This window comes from Liolophura sinensis, chromosome 3 (genome assembly GCF_032854445.1).
Source record: "Liolophura sinensis isolate JHLJ2023 chromosome 3, CUHK_Ljap_v2, whole genome shotgun sequence".
Lineage (NCBI taxonomy): Eukaryota > Metazoa > Mollusca > Polyplacophora > Chitonida > Chitonidae > Liolophura > Liolophura sinensis.
This window is the reverse complement of record NC_088297.1, coordinates 10510133-10527291: the sequence shown is the minus strand read 5'-3', so window position 1 is coordinate 10527291 and position 17159 is coordinate 10510133. Positions and strand designations below refer to the sequence as shown.

Below are 17159 nucleotides of genomic sequence, written 5' to 3'. Positions count from 1 at the left end.
AAATAAGAAAACATTGTACTGACATGCACTTGTAATTCACAAATATGGTAATAGTTATTCACTGGATGAAAATGGACTCTAACAAGCCATCATTTCCATTCCGGTTAGGAGTCGTGTCATTCTAAATATATAAGTTCAAGTCATTTATTACAATGCAGTCTTTGTGTTTATGTGCAATTGTTATGCCGTGTCTCTTCAAGGAGCTTTATTTCTTAACATGAAAAAAAAAAAAAAGAACACCACTCACTGTCAAGACGTCCCACATGGCCACATTGTCATCTGTGTCTTTAGTTAGGATCATTCTCTTGTCGTTTAGAACATAGTACTGCCGAATACTGGCACCACCTGGAAGTGTGAACAAGTACATTGTACACGTCTCTCAATAGGAGAGTTTCAAGTTCAAACTCATTTGTCGTTCAGGGGAAAACAGAAGTTCTGCTCTATCATGTCCTTGTCAAAAATGTTACGTGTAGGCCAATATTAATGACAATGTAGGCACAAATGACACCTCATTCAATCATGAACTTCTGAAGTTTACAAATGTTCAACTCCTCAATTTTCTTAATCATGCATCTATTCTAAATAAACTTTTGTGAAACTTTCTTTTGGACACCCATGTTAATGTAAATGTAATTTAAAATAGTTGCCTAACAATTTGAGAGGTCACATGATATACAGAAGGACTTTCTTTCACCCTTATCAATAAAGGGTTTCACCTTGATACTTCTCAATTAACAATGATTTTCATTATGTCTTAAACAAAGAAATCATGAACATATGATAGAAATTTATTTATTTATTTAGGTGTTTTACGCCGTACTGAAAAATATTTGACTTATATGATGGCTGACACCATTATGATGGCAGGAAACCAGGTATAGCCCAGGGGAAACCCACGACTATCCGCAGGTTGCTGCTGGACCTTCCCACATAGGGCCAGAGAGGAAGCCAGCATGATCTGGACTTGGCGAACTCACAGTGACCGCATTAGTGAGAGGCTCCCAGGTTATTTCTCCGTGGTGACCATATGATTAAAGGTATACCCTTCATGTTAACATACACCTACATGTGGAAATAAATGTCTTATTTTGTTCTTATCAAATGAAAATCTCTGAAGATCTAAGACATAAATGTACAGAAGCTTATTGATGTCTTAAAAGTTGACTTAATCTGTAAAATCTTTCACTTTATGTTCACTTAATCTGTACATTGTTCACTTATGTTCACTTAATCTGTACATTGTTTCACTTTATGTTCACTTAATCTGTACATTGTTCACTTTATGTTCACTTAATCTGTACATTGTTCACTTTATGTTCACTTAATCTGTACATTGTTCACTTTATGTTCACTTTATCTGTACATTGTTCATTTTATGTTCACTTTATCTGTACAAATATACTGCAGTCAAACAGATACAGGACACAGGTTTTACCAACAGATATACCTTTAATTGTAAAATCTGGCTGTGTACATGTGGGGAGTGGCTTTTCGTTGTCATAGTCACCAGACACTCGGGAATTCCTCGCTCTGATTAAGCTGGAAAACAAGAGATGGAAACCAATAGCAAGGATTATCTCAAATACATGATACTTCCAAATGCATTCGTAATCAAATGGTACTTAACACAATTTTGAGTCTTCACAATAGTTCCTATCATATATTTATTTATTTATTTGATTACAGTTAATGGTGGGAGGAAAATTGATCAGAGCCTGGGGAAAACCAATGACCATCCTCAGGTTGCTGTGGCTGACCTTCCAAAGTATGGAGCCTGATTCCTCAACCTTTTCGCATATGAAAAACCAACTTTCAGTGCAATTTACGCATATTTTCATTTTCAAATAGAGACAAAAGTACAATGGTTTGGATTAGCCAGTTTTAAATAAACACTTTGTAAACGTGCAAAAAGGTTGAAGAATTACAATAGTTTCCAATTGTCTCTCATTGGATACAACCGTTTAATTTATTAAAACTGAATTCTGGACTCACCCAGTTCCTGATGGAGGAATCGGTTGTGGCCACCCATAAAGACGGCTTTCAGTCTGAGACAATTCAAGCTGTGGAGACAAATGTATCAGTGAGCAAACACAACAAGAGATAAATCACCTTACTGTTTATTTAATTATTTAACTCTATTTTGGGGTTTTTTAATGACACACAAGAGGGCCTCTTATGGCTCGGTTGGTTACCACGCTAGGGCAGTGTAATGACCCAATAGTCTCTCAACAATGCAGTCGCTGTGAGTTCAAGTCCAGCTCATGCTGGCTTCCTCTCCAGCTGTATGTGGGAAGGTCTGCCAGCAACCTGCGGATGATCATGGGTTTTCCCCGGGCTGTGCCCGGTTTCCTTCCACCATAATGCTGGCCGCCATAATATAAGTGAAATATTCTTGAGTACAGCGCAAAACACCAATCAAATAAATAAATAAATAAATAAATGACACTTAAGGCTTTTCCACTCACACAACAGTAGTCATCTTTATGGTTGGAGTAAAAAAAATCACCATGAACCTATGTTTGCCAGGTGCCTGAAAAACCTACTAATTTCAAGCGCAGCACAATTTTAAAGAGTTGGATTTGAACCTGATAACAGATTAGTCAAAGTCTAATCAGCTGTGGCAAGCTTGTGGTACTACCACTTTAACACTACCACTTTTAGTTAAAGTGAAAAACCAAAGCTTTTGGAATCTGTAGGCTGTTTTGTTTTGTTTTTGAAAAAGTGTGGTGTAAGCCAGCTAAATGTCTTAACATACCCTGAGTACAGGTGCTTTTCCTCACAGAGCAAGACGCACGTGTCTGGGTTCCTCACGTCTGTGCTCCACACTCGACGATCTCGACCAGATGAGTACACCGTTGTGAACGACTCGTTTGCCTAAAACAGGAACAACCACCACAGTTGTTCACATTCTGACTGTATTTACTTCCATGGTTGCAACAACTTTGATTAGAGGGCTACAATATTTTATTCTAGTATAGTAGCTTTAGCACTTTTAATACCTGACATCTTCTAACATGAACAATTGTCCTAGCTATTTAATCAATTTAACAATATTTAAAATATCAAAGAACCAAGGTCAATGTGTATATCATTGTATACAGAATCAACAAATACAGGTAGCTAGCAAAATTTTCTTTGCAGAAAATGCATGGCCTGGTGGTAAGTGTGCTAGCCCATCACTGCAGTTGTTATTAGATCAAGTCCAGCTAATGCTGGCTTCCTGTCCAGTCATACGTTGAAAGGTCTGATAGCAACCACCGACTGGTTGTGGATTTCCACAGGCTCTGCCGAGTTTCCCCTACCATAATGCTGATAGTATAAGTGAAGTATTCTTGACTACAGCGTAAAACACTAATCAAATCAATAAATACAAAATTAGATCTTTGTGGAAAATTCATAAATTGAGTTAATTTGCCCTTTTTGCCCCTGGCCAAATTTCATAAGAATAAGATCTGTTGTTGTTGTTGTAGTCACTGTAGTGCCCAGACTCCCTCATCGTGCACCCGTAATGTCGCCACACACCTCTGCTGCCCTAGAGACACAGCCGGATAGTGCCATCTGAACTGCCAGACAAACACTGTCCAAAACAAAAAGAAAGGCATTTACCAACATTCTGTTACATAACTGTATAATCAACCTTGTATGGCCAGCGACCAATATTATCCACATTTAGTAAAAGGTTAAGACTAGTGTCCACAAACTTCCACCAAATTGATAACAAATGTTGCTATGGTGCCTGAGGCCGATCCCACAAAGCCATTTCTGACTTGCGTGAAAATGTAAGATACCATGTTAAAATTTACTTTAGGGCTTTGGAAATAAAATTTTGTCCACCTCATCAATGTTATCTTAAAGGACCAAGACAGCAATTGAATAAAACATATTTTCAATCGCACGCTGGACACTCAAGCTTTCTAAAAAGTATCATACTTTATTATTTAATGAGATTTCACCGAATAACCTGAAGAACAAAATGGACAATACTGCACAAAACGGTGATGTGAGCTGATGCAGCCATCTTGAGAATTTTATCCAATCAAACACGTTGCTTAGATTACGCGGCCTAAACTTTGACATAGCCTTTACCCATTCACTCCATGAAGTGATAAATGATAACACAGAACTACTGCCTAAGACATCATTTTTCAGATTGTTAACAACGACTTAGTTACATGTAGCCAAAGGACCATTTCACAAAGTGCTGTGGTGCAGGCCTGTATCATTTACGGACCACCACGGCTTGTAAATCATTTGATTTTTGAGACAGTAGCATCCTGTCTTGGACCCAAACTCCACTCATCTCGCGAAATACAAAGATTTCATTGGACACAACCAGAAGTCCATTATGCAGAAGTATGCAACTTCCCTATAGCTTGTCTCGTAGTTTTTAAATACCGACTTTCAGTTTTAATGTGTGTCCAGTTCTTGTACGAGCCGTTTACATTAGATTTCCCATGATTCAGTTCACAATTTCCCACTCAAGAGGTTGGCATATTTCTCCACCAGGTGGCCTGAGCTTCTGCAGATGACATAACATGTGTAATGTGGCATGGAGACCTAGCTATAAGGAAGTTGTATACTCCTTGGAAATGGACTTCTGATACAAAACAAGGTTTGTCATATTCTGTGTTTACACAAGAGTTGAACAATTATATGTAAGCATAACATGGCATTGAGAGGGCCTCAACACACATATGCAAAACGGGGTAACATGTCCCTTATGTCAAGGGAGCTAACCTGTGTGCCATCTCTGTTGAGCACCAGTGCTTCACATTGTCTGCATGACCTTTGAGTTTCATCTGTTTCTGACATGTGCGCGGATCCCAAACACGGATCAACCTTTTCCGTGGAATCCGGACACGATCACCGTCCCTGGCTGATTCATCGCCAGGCTGTAGATGGAATCCTTGTTGCCATTTAGACTGGACGCTGAAAGTAGCGGATTGGAGGAAGGCGTCAACAATTGTAATGTGCACCTTATAGCGCTGCTATATACCTGTTTTCATTTGAATCCCAAATGCATATCATTTCGATTTAAATCAAAACTCCAAGTGTATATTATTTAGATTTAAATCAAGACTCCATGTTCACATCGTGTAGATTTAAATCAAGACTCCATGTTCACATCGTGTAGATTTAAATCAAGACTCCAAAGTCCAAGACTTCTGGTTTTTAATACGTTGGAATTCTTTAGTATAGTTCTCAGAAGAAGATTTGTTTGAAATTGTTTCAGCTAATTTACCCTTTATGGGCAAGCAGATTTCATTTCTTCCAGCCTCTCCCGCAAGTGAAGGCAGATTTTAGATACCTGTAGCCTGCTACTTCTGTTACTCTAATACCACACCTCACTAAACTTAGCACACCCAACTCACTTACTTGTTACTGTGTTATTGGAGGCTGTCAAAGCGGTCAATGTGTTCACATCCCACAAGAAGATGGCCCTGTCCAGTCCTGCGGAGGCCACCTGTTCACGGTCTTTGGCATATGCTAAAGCTTTTACGTAGTCCTGAAACAGTACCGTAGCAATTTTACTGTTACCTTCAAACTGTTCAGAAATTCACAAGATACACAAACAGCAAAAACTATCACTACAAAGCCCTATATCTATACAGTTACTACATGGCTTCATGTGGAGGCCTCTGTGGCTCAGTTGGTTAGCGCGCTAGCACAGCGTAATGACCCAGGAGTCTCTCACCAATGCGGTCGCTGTGAGTTCAAGTCTAGTTCATGCTGGCTTCCTCTCCAGCCGTACATGAGAAGGTTTTCCAGCAACCTGTGGATGGTCGTGGGTTTCCCCCAGGCTCTGCCCGGTTTCCTCTCACCATAATGCTGGCCACCGTCGTATAAGTGAAATATTCTTGAGTACGGCGTAAAACACCAATCAAATAAATAAATAAATAAACATGGCTTTATGCAGAAATGGCCCTACACAGCAACTCTCTGTTTGAAAGAAGTAAGCATGCTGATTCAGCACAATGATTGAGCAGCCCCTCACCAATGTGCTCGCTGTGAGTTCAAGTCCAGCTGGCGTCCCCTCTGTTTGTACCTGGGAAGGTTTGCCAGCAAACTGTGGATGGTCATGGGTTTTCCCCATGCTCGGCTCAGTTTCCTGGCCGCCTTTGTACAAGTGAAATATTCCTGAATATGGTGTAAATCATGAATGACATTAATAAATAAATATATAAAGAAAACAACTAAACTTTAATTTTACAACGTAGCCTCTGCTAGTGGCTACTATGGGTTTCATAACCAACTCAGTAAACTTCCTTAATGCCCATTCCGTACTGTTGGACTATTATTAACGCACAAAGATATTAATTATTTCATATTTTATACCTCATCTTTTTCAGAATATCCTTAATTATTCATAACCTTGATTCCTTGAATACAATTATTGCCACTGACCTTATGTGTGCGTAATGTTGACATACAGAAGCCCTTGTGTGCATTCCACACTTTGACTGTTGTATCACTCGAAGCCGATATTACTAGGGAAGAAAAAAGCCACGCGCATATGAAAACCCATGCACAAACAAGTTAAAGATGACGGCATTAACGTTTTCAAGAGCTTCTATGACCAATATTTTGGAACATTTTGAAAACTAGAGAAACAATGTGCACAACTCCATGAAGCTTGCAACCTATGATGACTTGAGCAAATCATTTTAGTGTCATTTTCATAATAAGGGTATTCATAAACTTCACTTCTAAATGTACTTTAGTTGTTGAAAACGTTGAAGACTTACAAAAGGTGAAACCTGTTGTTCCATTTAATTTGTTGCTCATATTTACTGTGAAATTCGGTAAACATACACATGTACATGTAGGTTGAAAATGAAAAAATTCAGGAAATCTGCTTTTCTCACATTAATTGGCTACACCTATGTACTTACATGTTCTGCCATTACAACACAGTACAATGTCATTAACCCAGTCTGTGTGGTGCTCCATGGACTGTATGTATGGGTCCTGTGATGCAGACGCAGAAGAAATGTACAGAAATAAAACAATCCATGTGACATTTATTTAACATACATACAGGCCATAATACACTTACATTTTATTTATTCTATTTTTAGGGTCAAATACTGTTTTTTAATTTGAGTCCCATATTTCGGGCTAAAGCTGAGAAAGTGTGAAACTATATCAAATGTTAGGTTACATATGCAACTTGATACTATAATTCTTTGATCTTTTAGCATGTTTGCAAGGTCTTTATTCAAGCATATTTTGAAGGCATTATTCTGTGTAGGCTGATAAAATTGTACTTTTTGTGAATCCCTGAAATTTGGCCAATCCAACCAGTATGGTTTCGTCTTCAAACTCAACTTTAAAATGTGCAAAAATTACAATGAAAGATTACGGAATTAGGGTAACAGGGGTTTTGATTCAGAAGAAATTAAAATATGATCACACATTTTCAACATGAAATCAATGAAAATAAGCTGTTTTAACTGCTTTTGGGCACACATTATGTGTATAAAAAATTCCCTCCAAGTGACCATGATTTCAGGTAGTAATTACCCAATCCAAAATGAAGTTATTCTTATTGTGTGATTAAATGACTCAAATATTAAGCTGCAAATGGTCAAACTCCTCACCTTGTTTGTTTTTGTGTTCCATATCCGTATAATAGAATCTCTGCCAGCCGAGTAGAGTCTACTACTGACAGGGTCAAACTGAAGGGCATTAACTCCTGATCTGTGATGACGCTCAACCTCGTCACGAATTACAAATGACACCTGTCAAGTAAAGTCAAAAAAATAACACAAGTTTACATGACCTTTCCTTTTTTTAAATTTATATATTTTATTTGATTGGTGTTTTATGCATAACTCATGAATATTTCACCCATACAACAGCGGCCAGCATTATAGTGGGACGAAACCTGGCAGTGTCCAGGGGAAACCCACCACCATCTACACCTTCCCACATACAGCTGGAGAGGAAGCCAGCATACAATGGACATGAGCTCACAGCGACTGCATTGGTGAGAGGTTCCTGGGATAGTGTGCCGTGCTGGCATGCTAACCACATTGGCCATGGAGGCCTCCATTCTTTTTCAATCTAATCTTCTTAAATTCTTTAATTTGTGCTTTAACAGGTTTATATTCATATTAACAGTTGTAATTCTCATTTAGTTTGGACCTGTAGCAACATATAGGTTCCATAAATAGCAGAGTGTACCAGAATGATTTCATTGTACTTTAATAAGCTGAAAATGTATTTATGTATGTATTTATTTGATTGGTGTTCAACACCATACTCAATAATATTTCACATACGATGGCGGCTAGCATTATGGTGGGAGGAAACCAGGCAGAGCCCATGACCATCCACAGGTTGTCGACAGACCAATCTGAAAATGTAGACCAATTGCACGTGATTTCAGTCAACATTCACATGCTATATCACCCCAGGTCTACATTATTTTTTCATTTTTTTTCTTTTTCTTTTAATAATGTTGATCTGTTTTTGTGTGCCTCACATAAAAATGTAGTTTTACTGTTTACACTATTTTCAGCCTGCACTCACTTGGCACTCAGCCAAAGTCTAAAACTAGTTAGGGTGCTCTTAAGGGCCTGCAAGCAGCTAAAGTTTGATTTAGCTGAATATTTTTGGTATCCTTTTAATTTGCAGAAGCTATCAGTCTCACTATTTTCATATATATATATACATATATATATATATATATATATATATATATATATATATATATATACATATACATATATATATATATATATATATATATATATATATATATACATATATATATATAAACAACACACAGGTGTAAAAAAAAATTTCATTTGTGATCCCCAACATGCCACACAAAGCCTTTTGACGGATAAAAAATATGCCCAGGACCAGGTTCTGGCAAGTACATTTGTAAATCTAACACACCATGAGTGTTATTAAAGACATGTGGGTGGTAATTTCATCTGTAGCAGACAGTGGCATAATAAATACATATACATGTATAATAATAAATAATGAAAACTGAGACCCAACCTGCGTGCTCTTGAAAAAAAAATCTTGTGATGGAAAACACAACGATCATAGTCCCATTTCTAAACCACGCACATCCAAGCACATCACATGAATGATGTAGTGGCAAGGAGTCAATGAGATGAAAGATAACATGGGAAGGAATTGAACAAGATAGTACAATATTCAAAAAAATACAGAAATTATAGACAACAAGAGCAACCTGTACAGTACATGCAAATTCTGAACGTCAATAGAATCTGACCTTGGACTTAAAGAGGCCATAAAGCACAGGCCTACAAATAAGCAGCCTGACAAGGAGAGTGTCAGGCATCAAATCCCATCTTTTCAGGTACAACTTACTATCTATAGGTGGTACCTGACAAACTTCCCAAGTCAATAATTTTGGGAACTGTTGGATATTATGGGTTTTAACATTTGTCTGAGTTAAAATTAGAAAGTTATTTGCAGGCCTGGTTTCAAGCGGAGTTTAGTATTAACTCCCATCGATATCTTCAACAGGAAGGATAACATTTCAGCATTTTTAACAGATTTTCATTATATCAACCCTGTGTCATTTGCAAGACTCACAGTGAAAAGTTGAAAGGCAATCTTTCAGGGTTTCTTAATTCCCTGAATTCAGAGTTTAGACAAAAACAAACCAACGAAAAAGAAAAAAACCTACAATTAGAGGTCCATCAGTCATCGTCAACAATACACGTAACTTTTTACATGTACCACGGAAATGACAATTTGAAAATGTTCACAACTGAGTGAAAAGTGAAAGGATGAAATCCGGCTTTTTCCACGTGCCGGTACTAGTGCGAATGTGTCAGTGTCACGAAGGCTGAGTGCCATTGCAGTGTAGAAGATTAAAGGCTAATCAGCAAAAGATAACAATATAAGCAACACTTGTCCTAACCGTGACATACTTGATCTACCTCATATAACAACTGTATGTAGATCACCATTTGTTTACATCTTACGGGCCCCGGTCCAACCCGATTTAACGATTCGCCACAACATGTACGGTGGACTAAGCACCAGTACACAGTGTGCAGCTCACAACTAAAACAAGGTCTTCGCTGATCCGAGCAGAAAAATTACCTGAACTTTCTTTCTTCCCTGGTTTGCCGATCCGCGAGACATCATACTGTGGTGGGAAGCCATGATGCCTGTTCACATAAACAGGTGATGTCATCACTACATGTGAATTGCAGCTCAGTGGGAGGCTCCAGAAATGGGGTATCGCTTGGCGCTGAAACCAATGATGGTTAACTTCTCGTTGTTCGAAATCGAGGTCCGAATCCGGCGGTGGGTGGCATTTTTGCCCACCCTATGTTAAGACCGTCTGTCAGCAAAAGAGCAAGGCGAACTTTGGACTCTTCTGAACATATTCACAACTGTTCTCAATAGTTCTTGATTTTGTTCAGCAAGTAAAGTTCCTATTTTCATACATGTATCTAATTAACTAAATGGTCCCTGTGAGTTCAAGTCCAGCTCATGCTGGCTTTCTCTCCGGCCGTAAGTGGGAAGGTCTGTCAGCAATCTGCGGATGGTCGTGAGTTTCCCCGGGCTCTGCCTGGTTTCCTCCAACCATAATGCTGACCGCCGTCGTATATGTGAAATATTCTTGAGTACAGCGTAAAACACCAATCAAATATATAAAAATAAAAAAATAACTAAATAGACACGGAAAGAAATTAAGACATAACTACTGGAAAAACTCAACACAATATTAGAAAAAATAAATGTACTTTGTGCTTTGCAAGATCTTCCCAAAATCTTTCCGTTTGACTCTTAATTTTGAATTCAAAACGTTGTGCATTATACATGTACATATTGCGAATTTAATTTTACACCTGCATGTATTATATGTAAACTTACTAACAATTTACTAAGAGTAATTTGGATACTGAATACAAGTCAAAATAATTCTTGAATTAACGTAGATCCCACGGTTATTTAAGTACTGGGTACAAGTCAAAATAATTCTTCAAGTAAAAGAAAGCTAAAATATGAAGTCAGGTTCATCTTACAGGCAACTGAAAACTATGCGTAAATATACTCTTTTTTTTTAAACTATTGTGGGCTTTATGAGCCATACTGGCGGTATCTTGGAACTCTGGCGCCAAATCACATTTGAGGAAGGAATTTGTGGTAACATTATTTCAGTCATCTTTCACTGATGAGTAAAAAGAGTTATCCCAGCATTCAGCATTCTGATTATACTTGAAAAAAAGCTTCCTGTGACGTCAGAGTTCCTAACCTCTATTAGTATGGTCCATAAAGCCCACCTTAGAATTCAAATGTTTGACCTCCTTTAATCTTTTCACCAAAATGTAAAAAAAAAAAAAACAATAAATCAAAGCATATTTAAGTATAGCTTGAAGTAATCTATTAAGTGAGGCCTACTTCGATATTTGAAGGTCTTTTCCTTTCATGAGCTGACTTACATGTAGACTTCCATTATGATTATCTTGGTCATGGGTAAAAAGGCTGTGAACGTTTCTTTGGGAGTTGTTCTATATAGAAATGTTGTCATTGGATTACGTTGTCTGGGGACGTTATTTTGCGCAGTATGCTAAAGTCAGATTGGTACTGCTATGCAAATAATGTAACATGACGCTTAATCCTAGATGTAGATGACGCCGACACACGTGGCCGTGTGACCTCGATCATCTATGCATGTAACTCTAGCCGTCAAACAAAAACAAAACTATATACATACTTGAAAGAAAAAACAATAACCACATCTGGCATACATTCTCGTAATTCTGCGTGGTTGCGTGTTGTTGTTGTTTATATATATATATATATAATAATATAAAAAAAATGTTCTGGGTATATATACATATATTTATTTATTTGATTTATTTGGTTGGTGTTTTACACTGTACTCAAGAATATTTTACTTATACCACGTCGGCCAGGATTATGGTGAGAGGAAACCGGGCAAAGCCCAGTGTTCGAAGCCCAGGGACAACCCATGACCATCCGCTGGTTGCTGGCTATATATACATGCATGTAATAGTGTACTATATAATCTAGCTTAAACCATAAGCATACATGCATGTATACATATATTGTTTAGATGTATGCCGTGAACTGATTTATTGGTTGTAATATATTAATGAAGTTTTTAAATTCACCATACAAGTATATGACATGTAAGAACTCATATGATGTTGTATATTTGATTAGTGATACCAAAGACATCCTCGTAGGTGGAAAGGCCTGCCAGAAACCTGCGAACGGTTGTAGGTTTCCCTCTGGTTCTGCCCGGTCTCCTCCCGTCCCCCCCCCCCCCCTAACCAGATGAGGCTGTCATGGAGTCTGGTATTTCCGGCATAATGTCAGCAGGATACGTGAATGTTGAGGCTTCATGCTACCTGGTTTCAGAGAAGCACCATGCACTCCTTAACTAGTAATGCATAAGACTGTAACAAGGTATCACCATTGTTATGTATGCTTGGGCTTTCCTCTCGCATACTTAACAATTTTTCACTCAAAAAGGTCTCACTTATACGTCAGCATTACGGTGAAATGATACACAACCGATGATTACCGATGTTTACCGAGCGTCACCGCCGTGACGTTGTTAAGCATGCGATGGACACATTACATTCCTAGAAACAAACGTTACGCGCACACAGCTGGTATCAAGTAGAGTTTAGCTCTGAAAAGACGTCTATGGTAACAATTTTCCGGTGTATTTATTATAATTTCAAGTAAACTTGCACGTAAGAGAAACTCTTAGCAGAGGTACTCAAGCATACTTCGATTACGGAGTGGGAATGTGTTTTGTGCCGAGCAATAATACACTACATGACGTGTCGTGACTGTGACGTCACAAACACAGCGTCACTATTTGTGCAGTTCAATCTAGTGTAACCTGACGTACAACACACATTGAGGCGACTGATCACATCTGACAGGCGAGGCGTTTGATCTGGGTTTGTCAACAGTGGCCAGAATCACACCACTTAATGACATTTTCACTGCATTTTGTCATGATGGTATAGAGAATGTTATGACCAATATTCACAACCAACCAAGACAGATAACCTTTCAGCAAAGTAATGTAAGAAATATGAATTATCTATGCTTGGTGTCTTGTACATGTACTTCATATAGAAAAAGAAAAATATTGGAAAAAAATGTTACAGTTTAGTACCATTTATTTGTTTATTTATCTCACCCACGTTTTGTTTGTCTATATAGGTGTGTTTTATCTACATACCTATGCTATCCACTAATATATTTCTCTCGGACGCTGTAAGACAGGAGTGAGAACTAGACACTTCTAGTCCGCCTATCATTATGTAGACCAAATCACCTAAACCTAAAGTGGCTATGGCACGGAGATTTTTGGCAAAACAATCCAATGCTCCAATTAAACAAAAAGTTTCTGTATTGACCATCCCAGAATACTATAAACGTATAAACGAATAAACGTACTATTTATAGCGGTAAAATGATTTTAAAGTTTTAAAAAACTTGTAATGGGAACCGCTTTAAAAACTTTGGGAACTTGATGACCAATTTTGAACAGTAACACATGCACAGGCTGATGTTTGTGACGTAATTATTTTAGCTGTTCTAAAATAACAGTCTAAATTAGATTGGATTTGTGCTGATGTCTTCGACAGGTAGCCTCTTTAACTGATAATGTATATCAATGATGACGCAAAGGCAAGTTGTTTTTTCCCGGTAGAATATTCCATGAGATCAACAAGTGGATGCTTTTCAGCATCTCCTGCAGAACAGACGAAATCCATGCAAACGGAATAGCCAGTTCAACGGAAAGTGTTCCTTACGCTTTCCGATGACAATGGCGAAGGGGTCACAATGGCACGAAGTGCCAGACGAATCCAACGTGAGTTGATGTAAACCGTCTACTATTGAGCCATTTACATTGATGAGTTTTGTATTACATACGGCTAGTATGGAACAGTCTAAAATGATGACGAGTATTTGGTAAGTGCTATATCGACGAATATCCATGAAAAACCGAGAACCTGACAACGAAAAAAGTATTTAAATGCATTACGGCGAAATAAGAGTTTTGGCACTGAAAAGACGTCTTTGGAGTCAATCTTTAATCTTCAACTGCCCTATCAATGAATATCCAGGAAAAATCCATGAGCTAAGAACACGAAAGAAACCAAAAATGTTCAAAACCTTTACAGTGACATAAGCTAAGAAGAACTGATGTAAACCACGTTCTGCTGAGTCACTTCCGCTGAAAGGAACCCACAAGATTAGTTCGTCTTGTTTGTCTGTCGGATTTTGGTCATACGTCTCTTTCAACAGAATTTCAGTTATATCACAACGGTATTTCCCCGTAATAGGAGACGTAAGGCACGACACGTATTTTACCAAGAATAACTGTACTAAGGGCTGACACACAAGGACATGTCGCATTCTTTTATTGTGAGAACGTGTCAGTGATCCATCAACATTCAACGCCAACAGTAAAGTCTTTACGGTCACATGAGATTCACGTAGACTCTGTGTCAGTTTGGTTTAAAACACATTGCGCTCATCTAAATATAATTATTTAAGGAGTTGTATTCATCCAGTCTGTTTTAAACTCGTTTTGTTTTTTTCTTCAATACACCTTTATTGAAACACAGAACGTATTATGGCAAACACGCAGTCCCTTAGGAGAAAATGAGGTGCAGTATAATATAATTTTCACGTCGATAATTTGATAATCGAGAACTCCAGAGATGGTGAACGCTATATTTAGCCGTGAGATTTTCATAGTAAAATCAATACCGTGTATACTAAAAAAAAGAGAAATATATAACCCAGACCATTGAACTCTGACAACTGTAACATTATTCCAACAATCCTCACCCTCCCCCCAACCCTACTCCCACCCACACCACTATAACTTTAAGATTGAGCTCCTCTGTGTTTGAAAAGCACCTATTTTATTTTTTTAAACCTCCATGTATGTATACAGCCTACATACGAGTGAAACCATTTTTTTCTACATGGTTGTCCATATTCTTGGGTGTTTTGGGATGACATTAGTTTCTATGATTTACACCAATTGTATAGTTGCCACTGGTAGCTTTATATCTTCCTAACTTTGGTGTATCATTTTTTTTCCAAATATTTAATTCAGATTTCTTAAGAAGTCCCGTAATCCTTTTTTATTGGCCTGATGTCAGTGTAATTCTACACTTACATGTATGATTAAAAGTATCAATGAATATTATGGCTTATAACGACACATCGACAGTACAGCAGCCCTACTATGACCAGAACTAATCAAATGAACAAGGAGATATCTTGTACATATGAATCATTTCTTTAATCAAATATCCAAGTGTTATAAACTGCTTATCTTATCGAAGTTATTAAATATTAAGGAGCGTGCGTTATGTATACATAGAGTGTCCCCTTCATTTTATTAAATGAATATATGGCATTATATACCAACCTGCCGCATAGTGACTCAAACTGTTTTGGCCCATTTGTGAAATATGTTAAGGAATGCTGTATATTGGCCTGTGTCACATACTAGTATGTATACATATCCACGTCCTTAAGTGGAATATGTAAGCCTATACGCGAGCCAATTTCCTCCGCCCAACTTGACCGCCATTACATCACGCCTTGTTTTAAGACACGGTTGCGTAACCCTAACCCATATTTACCAAAATGACCCTAAAATCTCTTTACTTCTTCACCTTTCTATTTTATTTCTTTTTTTTTTTTCTTTCTTTTGGAACAAACGCACTCTGTTTCATTTGGCCAGTTGCAGCCTTATGTCTTCAAGGTTTCCATGTGTAAACCTGATTTATACCGTATAAGTGAAATACTCCCCATGCAGTGCGGCGTTCAACAGCAATTATATAAGCCTAAATATGTATTACGTCCCTATACATGTACATACAGAAAGGGCTGTAGGTCCCTACACGTGAAAATGGCTACATGGATCTTGGTCAAACCATGCAGTGCTTACACGCTCGCGGCAGCGATCTTAAAAGTTTTATAAATCTAGGATTTGAGGGGAAGTTGGCAAGGTGCGGTGCACTAAATAACAAATTAACCTGTTGGTTTCTTATTAAGAGCTGGCATTTGTATATGTCTGCAGAACAATTGTCTGGCACTTTCAGCTGCAGCGCATTTTCTGTGGACAAACAGCTCTCTTACATATTACTGTGGATGAACAGCCATGGTAAGTGCATAGCTATCTACATTATATATGTATAAGGTGCAAAACAGTTCCGAACCAAAAAATATAATTATTTTTCACAGGCAAAGTTCTGTGAAAGCAAAAGCACCAATCGAATGTACATCCACCGGAAGTTACATAAACAATTAAACTGAGTGTATTCGATAAAAACGATTGTGTACAAAGTTGCACATCCACAGTGACGTGTATCAACTGTACCCACATACATACACAAATCGATGTGGATGTGTTAATTGCATTATACAATTTGTGTAGTGCTGGTACACAAAATTATGTGTGTGTGTGTGTGTGTGTGTGTGTGTGTGTGTGTGTGTGTGCATTTTTGTCACGACACTGTGTACCACTAATACACAGTAGTTTTTATTTATTTATTTCATTGGTGTTTTACGCCGTACTCAAGAATATTTCACTTACACGACGGTGGCCGGTGTTATGGTGGGAGGAAACCGGGCAGAAATCCACGACTATCCGCAGGCTGCTGCCAGACCCTCCCACGTACGGCCGGAGAAGAAGCCAGCATACACTGGACATGAGCTCAGTGCGACCGCATTGGTGAGAGGTTCCTGGGATAGTGTGCCGTGCTAACCGCCTTGGCGGTTTTTAGAGAGTATGCTGTATGTGTGTGCAAGTCTAGTGCTATGTCGAAATGCACACCAATATATACATGTACATCAGTTTCTTACATGTTTACATTAACTTTGGTAGATGTAGCCCATTTGTCTATATATGCAAATTATATAGTTTACTTTCTCCATACCGTAAGATACACAGCAAAATGTTATGTTACAATGCCCTTTTTTCTCCCTCTGGGCACTGGTCGCTTTTCTCAGCTCAAACTCAGGCTGACAACAGTAGTACATAAGCAGAAAAATTCGAAATGCTTTAAACATCAAACACACAAAAACATATACACGCTCGTATAATTAGGCCTAAACTATAGTCCTATATACAT

General features: G+C 38.1%; 1 protein-coding gene across 1 annotated transcript in view; it reads right to left on the bottom strand.

Annotated features, from left to right (window-relative positions):
* LOC135463581 (WD repeat-containing protein 48-like) overlaps nt 1–10161 on the bottom strand; it is an 18908-nt gene extending 8747 nt beyond the window's left edge. The window contains 16 exon segments of the mRNA XM_064740888.1: nt 248–345; nt 1448–1528; nt 1977–2036; nt 2039–2060; nt 2756–2769; nt 2772–2876; nt 3476–3541; nt 3544–3577; nt 4738–4766; nt 4769–4850; nt 4853–4929; nt 5377–5506; nt 6406–6488; nt 6894–6969; nt 7602–7742; nt 10099–10161. Coding sequence (XP_064596958.1) covers nt 248–345; nt 1448–1528; nt 1977–2036; nt 2039–2060; nt 2756–2769; nt 2772–2876; nt 3476–3541; nt 3544–3577; nt 4738–4766; nt 4769–4850; nt 4853–4929; nt 5377–5506; nt 6406–6488; nt 6894–6969; nt 7602–7742; nt 10099–10161 — 1161 coding nt within the window.
* Between the last annotated feature and the right edge of the window lie 6998 nt (nt 10162–17159).